The following is a 20,142-nucleotide window of genomic DNA, read 5'->3' as shown; positions in this document are numbered from 1 at the left end:
TTGACTATCTAAAAATAATCCAAAGCTCACTGACAAATGACTTCCTTACTTCAATAAGGCAAGGTAATACTATTCAGAAAGATAACAAAACAAATCACTCCTTCCACCAAGATGCAACTGCAAGGCATGTCGGTAACAAACTCTTGGATAGTGTTTTCCATAAGCATCATGTGAACTTCATATGTAAAACAGATCAAACTTGCATTGAAAATTCCCAAGTATTGTTGAAAAAGAGTAATCAGATGATCAAAGTCTACATTACCTACTTTTTCCTAATTCAAACTCAGCATACATGTAATCAGAAGAACTAGGTGACATTTCTACAGCATACGTGGACAGGATTCATCTTCATATGCATCTGCTGGACACGCTACAAGAGCATCACTGTTACCATCAGGTCACCTATTAGCATCAGTCCTACACTCCTGCTCGATAGCCCTGGTCTCCAGAGCTGGGCAGGGGGGATCAACCCAGCACTCCTGGTGCTGTGCATTGCAGGTAGGATCCACATGTGATGATGTGTCACTTCAGAGACAGGTCTTTATACAGAAAAGTTAGTATCCAATGTTTCAGCACAAGACTCTTTATAAAAAACAGTGTATCATGAGGTAGAATTAAAAAAGTAACAGTGCATATCAACAGGCATAAAGTCACAAGCAATCTACCAGTTTAAGGAATTCCTGATAGGAAAAAAAAAAACCCCAAACCAGCCACAAAACCAGACCCAAGACTCAAGAACTGCTGTGATTGCGCACGTGCTTCTGTGAAAAAGGTGCTTCTTCCAAAGCAGGCACAGTGCAAGCCCGTGAGAACACCAAGACTTCTTCAAAATGTTACCTGCAGTTCCTTTCACCATGTTTAGTAAAACACTAAATGTGAAAACAGCAGCCTAGAAGCGGGGAGAGCAAGTGCTTACGGACAAAAATCGGTCATGGTCCAGAGCAGGGAAGCGGGGAGAACCTGTTTATTACTAACAGGCTACAGCTCTTAGGAGAGCAGAGTGCAGAGAAATGCAAGTGTTCACAGTTACACTGCACTGTTTCAAAATCCTTTGGGAACAGGAAGCAGCACTTCCACTGGACTAATGTCCAGAACACAGTATCCAGGAGCTCTGCCACATGGGACTACCGGGGTTTGGTTTTAGTTTGGGGTTTGGGTTTTTGACTGTTTTTGTTGGTTGTGTTGTTTTCCACCGAACAGTTTGGCCAACTGAAAACTTCTTGCAGCTTGGCTCCTCCTTTGCATAAAAACCTTGCATTCCACAACTGCCTGCCAAGTTTTCTGCACGCTTCACTTCCACTGCTTTACGCCACAGTTGCGGGAAGGGCCCCAGAACTATTTCTGACAAACCAACAGACCCAGGCTGCCCCAGCTGTAGGTTCAGGTTCACAGGCAGTTACATGCACACCAAAGGAGCTGGATGCCAATGGAAATGATGTATTTCTAACTGATCTCAGATACACTTACATGTTTTACTCAGTCAGTCACTAGACTCCCATTTTTCATGGCTTGTCCAATTACCTTAGAAGTGAAACAACATTTTTTATGAATCATGCTCCTTGCACACTGTTCCAAAAGCATTCAAAATGTCCAAGTGTTTGAACTTCGAGTCAGTGCTTCAGGAAACAGGACATCTCTCTTCCTTTACATCAGTCTGCTTTCAATTTCAAGACAATAGTTTCAGCAACAAGAGAACAGCTCGGACGATATGGTAGGGAACATTTCAACTTAGGAGCTGCTGTCTGAGAAGACCACGGGCCTTTATTTACAGGTTAAGCGAGTACATTTTCAGTACATTTTCAATTATCCCCCAGTTACTATCCCTCTATACCGAGAGACCACCATAAAATAATTTCAATAAAAACTCATGAGAACAGAAAGTTTAGGACTTTATCGAACAGTAGAAAGTCTGTCACATACTTTACTACTTGACTGTAGTCCTTGAGCAATCAGCTGCTAGAGATGATGAAACTCGATGCAGAGTAATTACCTAGTCCTCATATTAGCACATACCCAATATTGAAGGCTTTGTATTCCTAAATAAATTCTCCAAAAGAGGAAGCTGGTTTTTTTTTACTCATAATGCAGAGGAGCCTTGAGTTTCAATGACTTCTCCACCAACACCAACGGAGTGTGCTGCCTACATGAATTCAAAACTACCAGAGGATCACCAGGCTTGCCTATTTCCAGCTCTCTCATCTTCACAGGTGCTGACTTTTTGCCAAACACACATTTTGCAAAAGGTTTTATCGGAGTCAGCTTTTAAAAAGCATATTCTGTCGAGCTAGAGATGGTGCATGTGAACACAAAAATATGACAGTTTTTTTTAGGTCGAGTTTCCTGCTGAATTGAGTGTGTTACTGGTCAGCAAAACCTTAACGAAATCCTGAAAGGAAAATGGGTCTTGGAACATGTAAGTGATGAAAGTACCATAAACTGATATGCATGTATGAGACTGAAATAACTGTGCATTTACAAGTTCAGGTGTATTAAGCTGAGGGATAAAACCTGGCATTCACACTTTATATGTGATTTAATGGTGACCATTAACATTTTCTACTTCTCAGCCTAAGCCAAATTAAATCCAAACAGATTTTACTGCAGATGGGCAAGGTTTTAATCCATTCCTAAACTGACAGTACATGTGAAGAAAGGCTTATCTGGTGACATTGGAGACTAGACGATCTTTTGAGGTCTCTTCCAGCCCTTGAGATTCTGTGATCCTAGACAAATTCCTCTCACAGCCACTGGTGTAGACGAGGTGTGCAAGAACAGTCAGGTGGGAAACAGCCTTAACATCATGAGAAAAATTCTGCTGTGTTAAGTTTCAAACATGTGATGAAGGTTTATGTTACTGACACAGAAAGCTCCCTACAACAGAAACCCTGGCAGCTGAGGAGTCAAAGCTGCCCAAGAGAGGCCAATCAAGGACACCCCTGTTGTACAAAACAGCCAGACAGCTTGTTGGCAGTGGTTACAGGGCAGGGTCTTCACCCATTCAACTCCTCTTTCCCTGTCCCAGTCTTTTCCTACTGAATTGTGACTAAAAAAAAATGCAGCTACACCTCCGTAGAGAGTCTCTTCCTTCTGGCAATAAACACAGTATATGGGTTCACAGAAAACCAAATCCTTTAACTGCAGCAAAACATTACAGAAAGTTTCTAGCCAACCACAAACAATCAAATTAATATATAGATGAAGCAAAAAGTTTTCTCTTCTTCTGGTGACAGTAATTAACTATGTTAACTACACACAAAAAGCAGCTCATTATCTAATATCACCATAGAGTAGTTTTCAGCAACAGAAAGGGCCAAGGAAGTGTAGGGGAGAAGGTCCATCTCCTTCAGAAGAAGGAGGTGTCATACCCAAGGAGCCTGGGTATGACTGAACTGATACCCTTGCCTCCTCTCTATATTTGTTTCAAATATCCAAGTTGCATCAAAGGAAATTATCAACAAGTACTACGGTACAAACAAACCAGAACAATGACTCAATGGCACAGGATCAGCAGGAGCAGACGTTTGCTTGGAAGGCTGGAAACACAGCACATGGAAGTGGATTTGTGGACGCAGGATGAGAACGAATACAGTGCTGGGCTGGAAACCTCTTCCAGTGCTGTGTTCAGAGACCATAGCAGCTATGATCTCATCTGGATTTAGAGATTTCAGAAGCAACGTACTTCAACTAAACTGAAGTAAAAACCACAAACATCTGAAGGTTCTGTGGATGTAAGATGTGCCTAGAACTTTGGCTGATACAGAGAAACACGTCCGCTAAGGCACCCTGAGGCAATCTGACAGTGTGTTGGAGAAAACTTGGTTGTCAGTACCACATCGTTGTGAGAGTAGAGGGAACGGATTTCTTTCAGGGGACTGGCTTCTTTGGGTAAACAGTCGACAAGTTCACTGCAGTGAGCGTCAAACCCCAACAAGCGGATCCCAAAGCCATGCGGGGATGAAATCATTCGGCCATCGGGGCTGAAGCAGAGTTCTTTGATGTAACCCCGGCCCACGTTGGCTTCTTCAATGCAATGAGTCAGCCGCAGGGAACAGCGGGGCGAGACAGGGCGCACAGGGTCTCCTTCCTGGAATTCATAGACACAAGTCCACTAAAAGGAGAGGCAGAGAAAGGAACATTGAAAGAGAGGTAATGCACGGCAAATACTCATTCCCTCCCGCTGCGCAGTAAGTGAGTAACACAGGAATGACCAATGGCATTGCTTATCTACTCCTTGACATGCATTTGCTATGAGAACACCGAAAACAGGCCGGTTCCTTGGCACTTCCTCTGCCTTGAACTAAGAAAAACAGCTGTCTAGCATCAAAGCTGCTTTTTTCATTAAACAGATTTCTGAAGCAATGTTATGAACAGCTCTATAGCCAGCTTCTATATATAGCCTGATTATCAAAGCAAATGCAAAAACAGCTCTGTGGAAAAGTTTATACCACATTGATTCCATTTCAGTCACGAAAGAAGTGTTCTTAGCTCTGTTCCACTCATTCTACTGAAACAAACGCAACGAAGACACCACCAATGAATAAGCAGAAGGCAGACTCCAGAGCTAGAGGAATTACACCTAGGCCTATCAGTAGCATCAACTAACCCAACAGGGTGTTTGCATTTTCAATAAACTGTCTGTTGTACAGTGGCTTGATTCTAAGTTTACAGAAGCAGCATTAGAACTTACTGCTAAGCTTCCATTATGTACTCTACACATCTGTAAGAGGTTACTACGGCAGAGTGTCTTGCTTTTTTCAAGCAAATAAATAAAAGAATCCACCCAAAAAACACCCTGAAGCCTCCCAAACAAACCCAAAACCAAACCAACCACAAGCTGGTCAAATTACACCAGCTGTCAAATTAACTGAACTGTTTATTATTGGTCAAAAGAAGTCTTTGTGGTTTTAGAAAACAAATAGAAAAGCTCTGTGTCTTGAAAACAGAGTGGTCTGCACAACTCTCCAGCACTAATTTTGAAAGAAAACATGTAGGAAAAAGGATAGGTGTTTGCATGAGGACCATCTGGTGGAATTCAGGTGCTCTGAAGGCTCTGGCTGGGCTTTATGTTCTAAGTGAACTTGAGTTAACCTGGAAGTTACTTCTTCAAAAGCAGGTGTTCCCAAGCACAACCTGTAGCCTTTTGCTTTTTGCACACAGTCCGTGAAGTTTTTTCACTGTATCTGAGTGTGTTACTTAAAACAGGGTCTCACATAATAGCTCAGAAGCTATTATGTGACACTTCACAAGCAGAATCTGGGGAAACATAATCCAACATGGGTCTTGAAGTCTGCCATTAGTTCTTTAACACAGTGTTTTGATGATCTTCCCCTTTTATATCTAAATTGCAGAGTTTTAGGATGAGAACTGAGACTAAGACACTTTGATATTACATAAACATCACTGGAGTTCAGGCCATTCAGACCTATGGTGTGGCAGTTCTATGTAGATGCAGAAATAGGCCATGAGGCCTTTTCACAGCAGTGTAGGAGCAGCCTCTGAAAAGCTGTAACCAGCACCACAGTAGCACTTCATCCTTGGAGGCAGAAAACATCTCAAAGGCACTCGGGAAATTCACAGAAGCTTCTTTGCTCAACTTAAACCACGTTTCACTGGTACACAACCCTCTATTCCTCTGTCTGTCCCAAGTTCACATACCCTATATTTTGGCAGGTATATATTTTTCAAATGATGTATTTGGCAGCACAACTGCTCTTTGGAAGCTCTTAACAGAGCTGTGAAAATGTGTTCTGTGGCAGAGCTGGGCCACAGGAGTACTGAATGCAAGAAACAAAATCAAAAGGTCATTGAAAAAACGAAACCAGTCCCCCAGAATTTCATAATCTTGGTGTAAAATTACTGCATTTGTAAGCAGAAATAACTATTCAAATGGAAGTTTACTCCTAAACAAGGAAATTTCAACACAGTTGCATGACTGATACATCTTACTTGACGTATTTTTATACACTTGTTTTACCTCCTGGTCATCTGTATTACTCGAGCACCGAAGAAGTGTAGCCCACCCTTTCGGGTGCAGCTGTAGTGATGTGATGCAATTGCCTCGATCTCTTTCTCCAGGAACCTCAGGTGTTAGGACCTCCAAACTATTCCTAGGTGACCCACCTAGAAGAAGTCAACTGTAAGTTTCAATGAAGCCCATATATTGAACTTTATCTCTCTCATCAGTCTAGTGTCAAAACTAGGTCAAACAGATGCTACCTGCATCTGACTGATAGAAGAGACTGCACCTTTATAAAAGGACAGATCAAAAGAGAACGTACACAAACAACTGAAGTCAGTATCAATGGGTTCAAGCCCTGATCTCAAATAGCTTTATTTTTGAAATTTGCCTTCCAAGACCTGCATTGAATCACCTCATATTGTGAACTAAGTCATAGTCAACCTTCCACACACATGCTCTTCGTTATCTGCTTTCCCTCACTCACCCCTAGAAAGCTCTTCACAGGTATATCATGCCCTGGCATCCAGATAAGCCTCCTTCTTTCACAAGTATGTTTGAAGATCACAGAACCACAAGTAATTAAAACTCAGCATTATAGCTGCTTTAAACTGAGTGTGATTCACAAAGTATTTACCAATTTGCTCATGCAGATACTCTGAAGTGTACCCTAGACTCAGGAAACCTGCTTATCACAGATTGACAGTTTTCACAGCTCTCTAGTTAGTTAGGTTGGACTTGGTTTGTAACCAGAACTTCAAAAAACACTGTGTCCACATTTAAGACCTGTTTGTTTGCTCTTTTTCCATGCTACTGCCTCCTCATGGAGAAACTGCAGATATATATTCCCATCATTATGGAAAACAAAAAGCAAAACGTAGCTATGTTCTGCTCTGTTGGGTTTTGTTTCTTCCTTTTTCACCTAAAGGCCATTGACACAAACCCTGTTCAAGTTAAAAAACACAAGGAAAAGGGAACACCTCTACATAACAACAATAATGTACTAATATAAAATAAACACCTTGTTGCTCCCATCAGATTTCCTGGGAAAAAAACCCCACCTGAATAGATCCCCAGACTTTGGTGTGCAATGACATTTTATTGGTTTAATAGAAGCCACAGCAACACTATTCTTTTAAAGCCACAGAGACAAACCCACAGCTTTTCACTATTTATACTCTGGCCTCTCCTGGATACAATGAGTCAACATTCACAACTGTTTCTTATTTTCTAAAACTCTCTTCCTACCTTCTCGCTGGGAGGACCGTGACAGCTGTTTCTCAGACAGTGGACCTGAATCATTCTGGTGGCATGGTGAACCAACAGCTCGAGGACCAGAGGAACCTGATGACGTTATGTCTGCAAACAGCATCAGCCACGTGAGCGTAACAGCTAAGCAGAGCCCACTTACTATGCATTCCCCTCGCCCAACCCTCCCTAGAAATGTTAAGTAAAGGGTAACGCATCTTGCTAAAAATCCCCACTTTTCAACAACCGGTTTATAGTCTAAAAGTACCATTCTCTGTGCCCCATACAAATGAAGAGGCGGCACTACAAACCCTACTGGGCATAGGAGACAAGCTACATTCCTTCCTTCTCATGCACTGTCACTACTAGAAGCTGAGGTATGAGTTTTTTCCCAGGCCACTCTCTTTATATCCAGATACTCCAGATGGCAGTTTCTGCCAGTATTTTGCTCTGTTATTGTCACAAAGCAGAAGGAAGCAAGCACTGCAATTTCAGAGCACCTGATGCTTCCAAGTCTGCTGTCAAGAGCAACCACACCACTACACAACAGCCATGAAGTAGTGGCTGGAGCTCACATACACCCAACATGAGCTAAGTTTATTTTACTACAGGACCAAAGATGACAGATAAAGCTAGAGATTGCCAGCTCAAGGTGACAAAATTCCCCAGGGGCTGTATCCTGTACTGCTGAAGTCCTGACAAGAAAAAAAATCACACCCTAGATTGATTCAGAACATCCCACTCAATAGTACAGATGTGTGTGATCCCTGAACAGAGCAGCTACCACACTGAAGAGTCCTGACTGCACCTCTGCCTTCTCTTGCTAGCTAAGAGCATTCCATAAAACACGGAAGCTGCCACAGACTTTTCCACAAACAGTCACCTGAACTTGATGTAGTCCTCCTAGCTCTTAAAATTGGGTAGCTGCCAACCTCTAAAGATTTGTTTAGGTCAAGGTCATGCAAAATCAAGAGATATCCAGAGGAGGTTGAGATCAACATTTTGGAACAGTCTGGCGTCAGCCTCATTCTCATGAGAAAACGGGTGTGAAAAAACTTCTTGTGGGGACATCCATCTTCTGTGCATCTGGAGAGCAAAAAAAGCAGAAGATATGGCTGTAATTAGCTTCAACTCAAGTCCCTGGTAATGTTCAGAAGGGTCCAAAACATGCTCAGCATCCAGTTCATTCTAAAACTGTTTTTGAGTACTGCCTTTATCTTACTTGAATCAGATTTTAACGAGATGGCAGGAATCTCATTTTCACATGACCACAATAATGAATGACAGAATCTTAAGGGTTGGAAGGGACCTCAATAGATCATGCAGTCCAATCCCTCTGCCAGAGCAGGACCACCTAGAGTAGGTCACACAGGAACTTGTCCAGGTGGGTTTTGAATGTCTCCAGAGAAGGAGACTCCACAATCCATCTGGGCAGCCCATTCCAGTGCTCCCTCACCTCAACAGGGAAGAAATTCTTCCTCGTGTTTCTTCAGAATCTCTTCTGTTCCAGCTTGTACCCACTGTCCCTTGTCCTATCATTGGACATCACTGACAATAGCCTGGCTCCATCCTCCTGACACTCACCATTTACATATTTGTGAACATTAATGAGATCATCCCTCCATCTCCTCTTCTCCAAGCTGAAGAACCCCAGCTCCCTCAGCCTTTCATCGTAAGGGAGATGTCCCGCTCCCTTCATCATCTTGATGGCCCTGCAGTGAACTCTCTCCAGCAGCTCCCTGCCCTTCTTGAACTGAGGGACTCAGAACTGGATACAATATTCCAGATGTGGTCTCATAAGGGCAGAGTAGAGGGGAAGAACCTCTCTCGACCTACTGCCCACAGCCCTTCTAGTACACCCCAGGATGCCATTGGCCTTCTTGGCCATGAGGGCACATTGCTGGCTCAATAATGAAGACAGAACTTCTGAAAAATGAAGAACTATATTTTGGCATGTCAGCAAGAAAAGGTCTGGGTTTTTTTAGCTACTGCATAACTTCAATATAAAAGGAGATGCAAGCTCTTCTTAAGGGCCATAAATGAATGACAGCACTTAAGAATGCATCACATCTCCATTCAAGGAAGCAGGTTTCCCTACAGACTTTCTAGAAACATTAACAGCACAAACAGCCACATACCTGTTTGTGTCCCAGATGATCACATTTCCATCAAAGCCTGACGTCACAAGCAATCTCGTATTGGTATCGTACTCAATGTTCTTCACCCAGCTGGTGTGGCCATGTAAAGTGCATACTTTTGTGTTCAGCTTCCTCAGATCCCAAAGTGCTATTGTAGTGTCATCAGAACAAGTCGCAAACAGTCGATTATCTAGAAACCTGAAAACAGTAGGGATATACTGTGCCTGCTTATGGTCTTTTCTCATTTGAACATGAAGCAGGAATTTAAAACAGAAGTAAACAGACTGGTCACACACATACAAAAAGTTAACATAGAGCCCGAATATCTGCTAGTAAAACAGTTCCATTAGAAACCAGTACTGCTGGGATATGAACCAGCAGTACATCTGTGGGAGCAAACTAGTGCAGAAGCATAGAAGAAGTTTGGTTTTCAGTTGGGTTTTTTTTTTAATGAGTCATGTAAGGTTCACAAAGACACCAAACCACCGCTGGAACAAACACTCACACAGAACCCCTGCAGTAACTACATCAGTTACCCATCTGGAGAATGCTCAGCTTTAAACTTACTACATCTTTACAAGACACAAACGTCCTAGGACTGGTTGGCTTTCACACCACTGGCAAGATACACCCATTGACTTGTTTGGCAGTCCCTGCAACAGAAGTCTGCTAGCCTAGACTTGATTGTGGTTTGTGTCCTTTTGTCTCCATTTTTGACACATCCTTTCACCACTACAAACAGGCACCAGAACACACAGCAGTTCTATCTGTCTTTAAGACTACACAGGATGCTATCAGCTCATGATTAATTAAACCCACGCTCTTCTTTACTCTCCTTATTTCTACCCACATGTCCACCCTTGTTCTTCCCCTGCTAGTCTATGAATCTTCCTCTCTTCCTCTCCACGGCTTTTAAAACAAAGATCACCTTTTATTATTACTACTAGAATCCCTCACTGCTGCTCTGTACCTTAGCCAAAACACGCGGTGTCCAAGCCTCCTTCACCCAATGCTTTGAATGCTTCCCCTTCCACAAGTCCCTGACGCTGCCTGGCAGCACACATGGCCACCAGTCAGTCCTGACCAAAAGCTCTCACCAGACTTCATTCCACCCAGCACACACCGTTCACTGCAAAGTCTGCAAGGGGCATCTGCTCTCAGAAATACCCTGGCATGGACAGCAGTGGAATAGCCCGTGCTGGAAATGCTCAGTGCCAGACTTATCAGGGTGCTGGTGAGGCAGCCCAAGGTGCTGCTGTGACCAGAAGGCTATTACAGGTGATACATCCCCAGAGGCCCTTTCCAACCAGACCTCCTGCCACTCTGTAGTGTGGCCAGAGCTCTGCGCAGATGCCTGAGGCACACAGCATGTCTGCACCAAGCATGCTGAAAGGGTGGCCCCGTGGTTTTACAGGGGATGTACATGATACTTTCCTGAGACACAATCCAGAAGACTAACTGTCCAGTGCACAGCTTGGTTCACTAACCACATGGTTCCTACTACACACATTGCTATCTTGGAAACATGTATTAGATGTAAATCTGAACACTGTTTTCCCATTTCCCTAGACCCTTAATTTCATTCCATCTTTGCTTTGGAGCCCACTCAGCTCCACAATGCCCCAGGGGCACAAGGCACTTCAGCTGCAGAGCTGGAAGGAGCCACGCAGACCTCCTGCACCCAGGAAGGCTTCACACCACCTGGACAATCCATCAAACAGCAAGGGGATTCTGTACCCGTGCTTCTGCCTTTCCCACAGTGCAGTTCACGTGTTTGAAGCTGGCACATGAAGCTGGGCTTCTCAAATGCACAAATGCAGGCACGCCTTTCAAAACACAAGTGCAGAGCACTGTTTAGGATGAGAATTTCGGATCACCTTTGGAAGTGGCCTTTGCACAAGTGGCACACACAAGGCTACCCAAAGTTATGAACTCCTTCAATAAAGACATGCATTCCAGATTTGAGTCTGAATCACAATATGACATTCCACCTCAAGAAGAGCAAGCCTACTACCCTCTACTTCACAAGGTATTTACAGACCTGGGGTTCTACAGCACACTTTTATGCAGCAGTGAAGTTACATCACAAGCACGGTGCCTCATACACACTGTGTACGTTCTGCACTTGGCAGGTCTTGAGATCCTGCATTCCTAGCCGATGACAGGCTCGTCACTGAAGCCATGCTGGGAGATGATGACAAAGTGTTAAAGAATATGGGTCACACTAGTCAGATTACTACACTGATCAGGTTAACCACTTCACCTGTCCAGGATGTGAGTCTTTATTATGATAATCTCTGGTCTTCAGCCAAGATTGAAAGTATATAAAAGTCTTGCCTGGAGAAGTACTTGACAGCTTGACCACCTTCAGGTGATTACAGAAGGAAAGGATATCTGATGTACATGGGCTTCATCAGACAGAAGGGGACAGAAGGGCTGGAATCAGCACTAAAAAGGCTTAGCGAGGTAATAAATTGAACAAATCTAGAGCTTACTCAAGCAACTGCAAGAACTTTCAAAAACACCAAGTGAAGGCAAGACTTTCCCTGAAAGTATACTTAGACAAGTTATTTGGTTGAGAAAAATCACTGGATAAAATCAATTAGTCTGCATTACACAGACTTAAGGTCTTCATACTCCATTCCCACTGCAATTTACACATGCCTTTACTTTCACAGGGGCAGAGGATACTGTTTTGTTTGGAATTCAAGCCTGACAAAGGCAATTGGGAAAAAAAGTCCTATCTGATGTAACAGAGAAAATAAAACCTATTATAAAAACAAGTCAGTAATAGGTTTTGGGAGTAGCTGCCTGAGAGTACCAAGGCCAGAATGATCTACACAGAGACATGATCTACGCAGAGACATGTTACCCCTAGAAACAGCATGCTATCTTTCTGGTTTTTTTAACAGACTTAGAATGTGTCCACATAATGTACAAACAGCAACAACTCCCACACAAAAATAACCAGCTACAATGGGAAGAAACCAACATTTCAGATTTTCAATGTGGAATTAAAACTGAAGATGTATTTTGTTTGCACATCATTTGCCTTTATCTTGGATGTTACAGGCAAGCCTGCTTCACTCACCACAAACAGCTTTCAGAACAAATAGAGAGGTAGATCGTGGTGGGTTTGTGTGGGGCCAGTTGGGGTTTTTTATTGTAACAGGGGCAGAGGGCTGCAGAAGGTCCTGTAAGAAGTTGCTCAGAACCTCCTCCAGCTCTAAGCTGAACCCACCTCTCACACCAGGTCAGGCCACTCAGGTATCTGTGGGAGCACTATTTAAAAAGTGGAAATCTGCAGCAAGATGATGAGGTGGAAGGAGTGGGATGAGAGAGACGTGGCCAAGCACATCCTGAAGCCGGTGAGGAAGGAGGGTGCCTGAGCAGACATCACCTCCCCGTTTCCTGCAATGAGGTAGGGGCTGTCCCCTGCACCCATGGAGGAGAACAGCAGGGTCAAGACCTGTCAGCAGCCTGGGGAGTACTCCACATCCAAGGAGGAGGAGATATGTGAGGACTCCTCTTCCCCTGAGCAGGAAGAAGCAGCAGAGACCATTGGTGATGGAGGGAACACACTCCCATTTCCTGTCCCCCATGCCACTGATGGAAGGATGTGGAGATACTGGAATGGAGTGTCAGCACCCAAAGAGGGGAGGGATTTGGAAAGGAGTCTGAAAGGGATAGCTGTATTTTCTCACCATCTTGTTCTGTTTTGTTTTCTGTTTGGTTTTCTTTTGGTTGATGGTGGACTACATCAATTTAGTTTTCTTCCTCAGGTTGAGCAGTCCGAACTGTAACTGGGGAGTGAGTCCTCCTTGTCCCTGTCTGTTCAGGGGGCTCTCAGTTACGTTTTCTCCTTCCCATCCCACCATGAGGACTAGGCAGGGGAGTGAGCAAGCAGATGCATGGTTCTTTGTGCCCTGCTGGGCTTAAAACCACAACAGAGATACAAACAGTATTGAAAAGCTTCCATACCACCAACAACCAACTATACTGGAGTTCACTTGAAAACCAGATAATTCAAGGTGCATACGACTCAGGCATGTAAAACTGATTGCCACAGAGAAAGTAAATAAGAGATTCTTCCTACTTAAGAAAAAAACCAGAGGCCTCAAACTAAGCTAGTAAGAATTTTAAAAAAACATCAATTACCTTTGTGTAATACATTTGTGTTGTGGGAAAGTTCTTAAGTAAGCTCAAAACGTGAACGAATTCAGGTGAAAAGAAAAAGAACCTGCTTCAGTTGGGTACAGACAAATCCCCAGTGACCAGAAGACTGATGAAGAGGACCACTGCAGGCTTCCCTGTTCATCCATACCTCTGAGGCACCTGCTATAGGGCACAGTAGTAATGGCACTTCATTTAGGTGCTTACTACGAGGCATTCTTGTAGTACTATAGTGCCTGAAGTTCTGCTCCTTAAGCAGAACAATACTCCAGGTAATGCCACACTAATCATGCATTACAGAATAGAGGTAAGTTCCTTGTAACTAAGTTTGTAACAGCAAATGGGGACATGCAGGAACATCCAGAAAACGATACCAATATCCCATAAACACAAAATAAAGCTTTAAGATGCACTTAGAAGGCAAGCAGAATGTTTACTACAGGTTGCTAGTTTACTACACTAATCTGCTGATTAACAGTAGATCTGAGAGCTATCCGTTTGGATGGAGGCAGTACTGGTATTTTGATGTAACTCAACCTACACAGAGAAAAGACATTAAAGGACCAAGAATGGACTTATAAAGCCTCAGAGACGATGAAAGTGGTAAGAAAGGAGATCTCTTGAACAAGAGTAGAAAATGGCAGGAAGTTTCAATGCTGTTCTCAACCAAGGAATGAGATACATTTCCAACATCAGCACAGTTAACTGCAACAGAGAGAGTCAATAAGTCAAGGGATGCAGTTTGGAAAACATGATCCAATCTGACTCACTTGAAACCACAGTGAGAGCAGTTTAAATGTAAGGATTTGACACTGAATTAGCAACGTATAAAAATAAAAATAAAAATAAACCCACTTTGCCTTTGCCTTCCAGTACCTTGGTAACATGGCTTTATTTCTCACCTAGCTTTATCTCAAAAACAAGCACGTTTAAAGGACAACCATCAGTATGCAAGACGTGTTAAAAGCTGTATTTCCTTACAGAAACGCATGTTCTCAACATCTCCTCTTCTATTTGTGCCAGCCAGCCCCAGCTTTTACTTTAGCTTTTCTGAAAGACATCCAACTGCTGTAAAACTTCAGTCTCTGCTAAGGACAGTCAGCTTGTGAAAAACATCAGTTTATCTGATGAATGTGTAAAGACATTGGCATCCCACAATTTATTCAGCTCTTTTGAGGAGAAGTGCTCAGATTGCTTTTACACTTGTCCTGGGGTGCTTTGCTTTGCGTTTAGTTTTGGAGTTTGTTTTCCTTCTGCTTTGAGAATCTGAATGAAGAGTGACTGCAGTACTTTCCACAAGGTTAAAGTGTCTTAAGTATGTAGAATCAAAGTCTATCCTGAGACCTAGAACAGCTAAGAATAATTGAATTTACAAGGAAAAACAGTACATGACAAAAATACCGATCAATTAGGTTCCTGCAGTCGCTGTTTCTCACTTCATCCTGAGAAATCGGCAAAACCATAAAGACTGAGTTTTAGTTGAACTACAGAAATCATTTCACAGCTCTTCTTTACCATACCTGTATTTAAAGCAGACAGTCTGTGCTTAGAAATTTTTCTCTGGGATTCAAATCTCCTGGGATTCAAAATACCAGCCATAGTCATGTAAATATCTAATCTTGCCATAGTCTCAGATTTGCACTTCTACCTGTTACACACCAATTTACTACATTCAATCAAGGCATTCCAAAGGCCAGATAAAACAGGTGATAACACCTTAACATTCCCCCTCATTCATAAACTGCAGCTCCTGCCACAACAAATCACATGCCAGTATCATACACTGCCATCGCCACTTTCAGACCCCTCCTCTTCCCTTTTCCAGCCTTTCCTCATTTCCAGTACCAGAGAGAAAGAGAATGGCACACACAAACTACAGCCAAGTGCCTCACAACACAAACTTGTCATAAGAAAAGCATCTATGGTAAGACAAAATATTCCTTCTGACCTACCTGATATTATTTACACAGTCTTCGTGAGCTTCAGAGAGAGTTTTGATGTGCTTTGAAGATATAGGGTCAAAAAGCAGTACTTCAGTCTGTTCACAAGCAACAGTCAACACTGACCTGCAGGGAAGCAGAGCAAAGAAGAAACATTTGTATTTGGGGTAGGAAAGAAATGACATCTGTGTGCACTCAGCTAACCTTCATTCCCTGTCCTTACAGAAACACAGCTTCACCATTACTTAGCTTGGTTTTCTGTTTACACTGCACAGAGTCTGCAGCACTATGTGTATTTTTTTATTGCCCTCTTGCCTGTTTTCAAGCACTTAATACACAAAACTCGTAGAACAAACCAGTATGTTGTTTTATTCTGGAGAAGTTACCTTCTCTAACTCCTTTTCAAGGGACTCTTCTCTTGCCTGGCTGTTGGTGTAAGTAATGCACAACTGGTGCATTTGCTTGACAGACCGCAAGCTCTTTTAACTCACTTTATTTTTGTAAACATGCAAGGTGATTGTTTCATAAGGTCTATGTACTTCATAGATCCACGATGGCATTACTGAAATCACAGTGACCTGTATTTATATCAGTGGGTTTTTTCAGAAGTTACTTGGAGGTGATTTGTCCCACCACAGCAGTGCAATGCATGAACCCAGGTTTTCTGTCTAGGGAAAAAAGAAGAATCAAGCTCTGTCATGAAACTTGCTACTTTGTTCATGTGAGGATATTTGCTTAATGTTGCAGGAAAAAGAAAAAACAAACATCAGCACCCAAGAGTAAGTAGAAAGGCATCTCCTCTGTAATTCTACTGCAGATTTCCCATAAGACTGTGCCTGTGTCAGAACATCCCCCTGTCCATTCACTGGTAACACTTCTTGGGGTGTTCTAAGACACAGTACTTTGCTTTTCAGTGTGTCAGATGACTAGATGGAGAGTTCTGTAAAATGCAAGGGTCCAACAGAGGCTGTACTGAGAAAGGAAGTGCAGTCTGTACGGAGTGCTGGCACCTTGCTCACACGTGAGCCAACCAGCTGCAAGCCACCTTTGGATAAGGTACCTTCTGCCACTGCATGTAGCCTTCATTAAGGAGAGTAACATATAGTAACAACCCCATCCAATCTCCTTATCAACTACATTTCCCTGAAACCTTTACAGATGCTACCCCAGCTACACCACCGCTTCGTAACAGGCAGCCAGTGCTGAGGTGCAACCACCAGCTTCTTCAGGGTAAAGACATATCATTTCCTCATCTCCTTCCATAACCCTGACTTTGGTGACTATTCAATTTGGCATCCCCCCAAAAGCAGCATAAAGATGACATTCACACTGCAGACTCAGGAGCAGAATATTTAAACAACTCCAAAGGACACCACTCTTCCCCAATAATCCAGCTACTCAAGCAGCGCTGCTGTTGCCCTCTCTATTTCTCTACATCAGAATAGCATGAAGCCAGTAAATCCTAAAGGCAGAAATAAGACTGATTAAAAGGTTTATTTAAAATATCTGTCCTTTCTGCAACTGAGTAATGTTCAGATACTAAAGGCAGAAATAAGACTGATTAAAAGGTTTATTTAAAATATCTGTCCTTTCTGTAACCGAGTAATGTTCAGATTGGAAAGCTTTACTTTCTAAAATGGCAAGGAGTCACAGGATTGCTATCAGACATCACACACTATTAAGCTCAAAGAAAGAGTTCTCTGATAAAAGGTGTTGTTTTCTAAATGCAGTTGTGTTGTTATGGAAGCAATGGTCAAAGGCAGCAAGGCACTGGCAACAGTCTAAATGGGGCAGAGACTCAGGCTAGGAACATGGCTTATTGCTATCCATGTTGTTTGAGATTAATTTCACAACAGATGCTAACCCACGATACCATTATTACACCAAGGACACAGAGCAGCCTGGAGATTTAGTATCTCACTGTACCACCAAATTCCCTTGCCAAAAATCAGAACTAATTCCAAGAAGTACATTTTCAAGGGCATTAAACTCCCTTAAAAACACGTCTTTGTTTCCACACATGAAGGCTTTCCACTTACTGCTTGTGTTCTCAGAGAAAAAATAAAACAATCAAAGACCTTGTCCAGGGTACACATTATCTGAGAATGAGACCAGGGAGATCCGTGCAGGGGACACGGAAAACATTAGCTATCCACAGCTCAGACAGGCAATCTAGCTTTGCACTGGTTTCTCATAGAGTATTGATAGAAAGGTCTCATGAAGAACAGTGATTTGACAGTGAAGTCTGACCTGCTAAATTAGTGAAGCTGACCTGTAGGAAAGCTGAGAAGTTGCCCTACTCCTGCAACAACTCTGACTAGGACAGCAGTGTTACAACAAGAGGGTAGCATGCCTCAAAAACCCTCAGTCTGCAATGTGAGCCCCCAAGCAGCAGTTCCCCACAGGTGGGTGAGACCTCACCAGCAGTGTACACACAGCCCAAAGGCAAGATCCTTGCTGTGGCCTCAGAACAGTGCTTTGAAGAGTCAGAGGCTGACAGAAGGGGTAAGGAACAGGGATAAAGCATGGTCACTTCCCTTGAGAGAAGATACAGAGAGACCACAGTCTCAGGTGCACAGGATGTTTGGCCAGCATGGGTTAGGGCAGGCCTGTGACTGCTCTAAGCTGAGCCTAACCAGGAGAGAATCACACAGAAGTGAGCAAGGTTTGCACTGTTTCATTTGGTATTAAGGTAACTGAGGTTCAGTACCATGGTACAAGCCTACACTCAACACCACTTGTGGTCTGCTAGGCCAAGCCCTGTAGCCACATGAAACACCAGGTTCACGGACACATCCCTTTGACAAGATAACGTTTTTGCTGGATTCATTTACAGAGAGGGAAGGGAAGGTGTCTGTTTTAGCTCATCGTGCAGCCTCACAAGCATCAAGCACAAGGGACGTGGGGAGGAATACAGAATTACATCTTTTGCCAAAATCTTGCACACATAATCTTAAACCACAACCCAGCTGTACTGCTACTGGTGATGACCACAGCAGTACAGAACAGCCACATGTGGGTATTTTTCCACTTTAGGCACTGCAGCTAAGGCAATGGAATGGCCTCTTTGTACAGCAGAGGATCCTGTGCCTTGGAAACCTTAAACACATCTGGCTGGGTATCTACAAAAGAAGTTACTTTCCAGTAACAGTCACCTGAGAACAAGTTTTGATAGTTTCTGAAGCTTAACATTGTCCTCTTCAGAGACAGAGAGACACATAAAGAGTTGAAGCTCATCTTCACTGCACAATCAGTTCGGATGTGTAGAGAAATCAGAATTACGTTCTGATGAAAACACACTGAAAACAGAAAAGCTGACCAGCCAAAGGTAAGGGATATTTCAATTCTGACTACCTCAACTGAAAACACTGTTGAGACTGCCCAAGACTGCGAGGTCTCTCTGCCAAGAAAACTTCACCTATAAGCCTACAGTAGTAGACAAATATGCAGATGTCTCTGAATGGAATCCACTCTGCTTAAAGCTGGTGCTCCAGGACCTCTTCTGCTCTGACTCCAGCTGTCATTTGTCTACACTGTTACACAAGTGCATTGCAGGACCTATCACCTCATTCGTCAGCGCAGACCCAGAAAAGTCATGGAATCCTAAACGAACCAGTAAGGGCTGCACTACCATCAGAAACTTGGCTCTCTGAGGACAGCTGACATGAATGCTTCTGCCAGTTCAAGAAATGGTTCCAGCACCTTGTTCTCGATCTTGCACCTCGGTTTATCGTTCCCCCATCTGCAGGAAGAACTGCCGAGGAGGTGGGAGCAAAGCCAGGCAGAGGGATGCGCTGCCCGTTCAAGGGAGCGCGGTCTGCTATGGCTCTCCAGCTCCACCCGCGCCGTTCTGTGCCTGCTGCCCGCAAGGCGGCCGCTGGCCTGGAGCGAAGCGCCTGCAGAGGGCTCGCGGCGTGGCGGGCTCCAGGCCCGTGGGGTCGCGCGGGTGGCACCCGCCGCACCACGCCAGACTCGCGCACGGGCCTGCCGAGCCCAGCCCCGTCTCCCCCGAGAGAATCCCGGTACTTGACCAGCTGAGCCGCCTCAGCGCTCACGCTCCCTGTGCCACAGGCACACCGTGGCGACAAAAGCCGGCCCCGAGGCAGAGGGTGACGGGGGGGGGGGGTCACCTGCCCCCTCCAACCACCAGGACGGACTTCGGCCGGGCCCCGCTGGGCTCCTGCAAGCCGGGGTATCTCGCACCCTCCACCCCGCGCAGCCGAGCGCGGTGCCCCGCGGCGCGGGTACCGTGCGGTGCCCGTCCGTCTGCCCGGCGGCAGGCGAGGCGCAGCGGCGCCGGCGGGCGCGGCCGGCGGTGCGGTGCGGAGCACCCGCGGAGCCGCGCGCAGCCCCTACCCGTCGGGAGAGTACTCGAGGTTGAAGACGGCGCCGTGCGTGCGGGTGCTGAGGTACACGGAGTCGGCGGGCTGGATGGAGCCGTACAGCCCGGTCATGGCGCGGAAGGTGTCCCGCGCCGGGTCCACGGCGGCGCTGCGGCCCAGGCAGCGCCCGCGCAGCCACCCGAACAGGCCGTCCCCCGGCGCCGCCCGCGGGGAAGCGGGCGGCAGCGCCGGTTCCATGGCGGCGGGCGAGCCGGGCCCCGGGTCCGCCGGGCCGGTCCCCGCCCGGGGGGCCTCCGCCTCAGCACTCATCGGGCGCCGGGCGCGGGCATCGCCGCGCCTCCGTC

At 44.7% G+C, this 20,142-nt stretch overlaps 1 protein-coding gene across 2 annotated transcripts; it reads right to left on the bottom strand.

Annotated features, from left to right (window-relative positions):
* Positions 1-1,739: 1,739 nt before the first annotated feature.
* On the bottom strand, positions 1,740-20,135 carry DCAF10 (DDB1 and CUL4 associated factor 10). 2 transcript variants are annotated; one of them, XM_062019135.1, is made up of 7 exons: positions 19,812-20,135; positions 15,468-15,581; positions 9,343-9,540; positions 8,088-8,290; positions 7,205-7,315; positions 5,975-6,120; positions 1,740-4,108 (listed from the first exon to the last, which is right to left on the bottom strand). In XM_062019135.1, the coding sequence occupies exons 1-7, from the start codon at positions 20,105-20,107 to the stop codon at positions 3,740-3,742; spliced, it is 1,437 nt and encodes a 478-aa protein (XP_061875119.1). In that variant the 5' UTR covers positions 20,108-20,135; the 3' UTR covers positions 1,740-3,739. The 2 variants fall into 2 exon arrangements, with proteins under 2 accessions (XP_061875119.1, XP_061875120.1); XM_062019136.1 differs by having other exon boundaries at positions 1,740-4,084.
* Positions 20,136-20,142: the final 7 nt, after the last annotated feature.

This window comes from Colius striatus, chromosome Z (assembly GCF_028858725.1).
Source record: "Colius striatus isolate bColStr4 chromosome Z, bColStr4.1.hap1, whole genome shotgun sequence".
Classification (NCBI taxonomy): domain Eukaryota; kingdom Metazoa; phylum Chordata; class Aves; order Coliiformes; family Coliidae; genus Colius; species Colius striatus.
The sequence above is the reverse complement of the archived record's forward strand: the minus strand, read 5'-3'. Positions and strand labels throughout refer to the sequence as shown.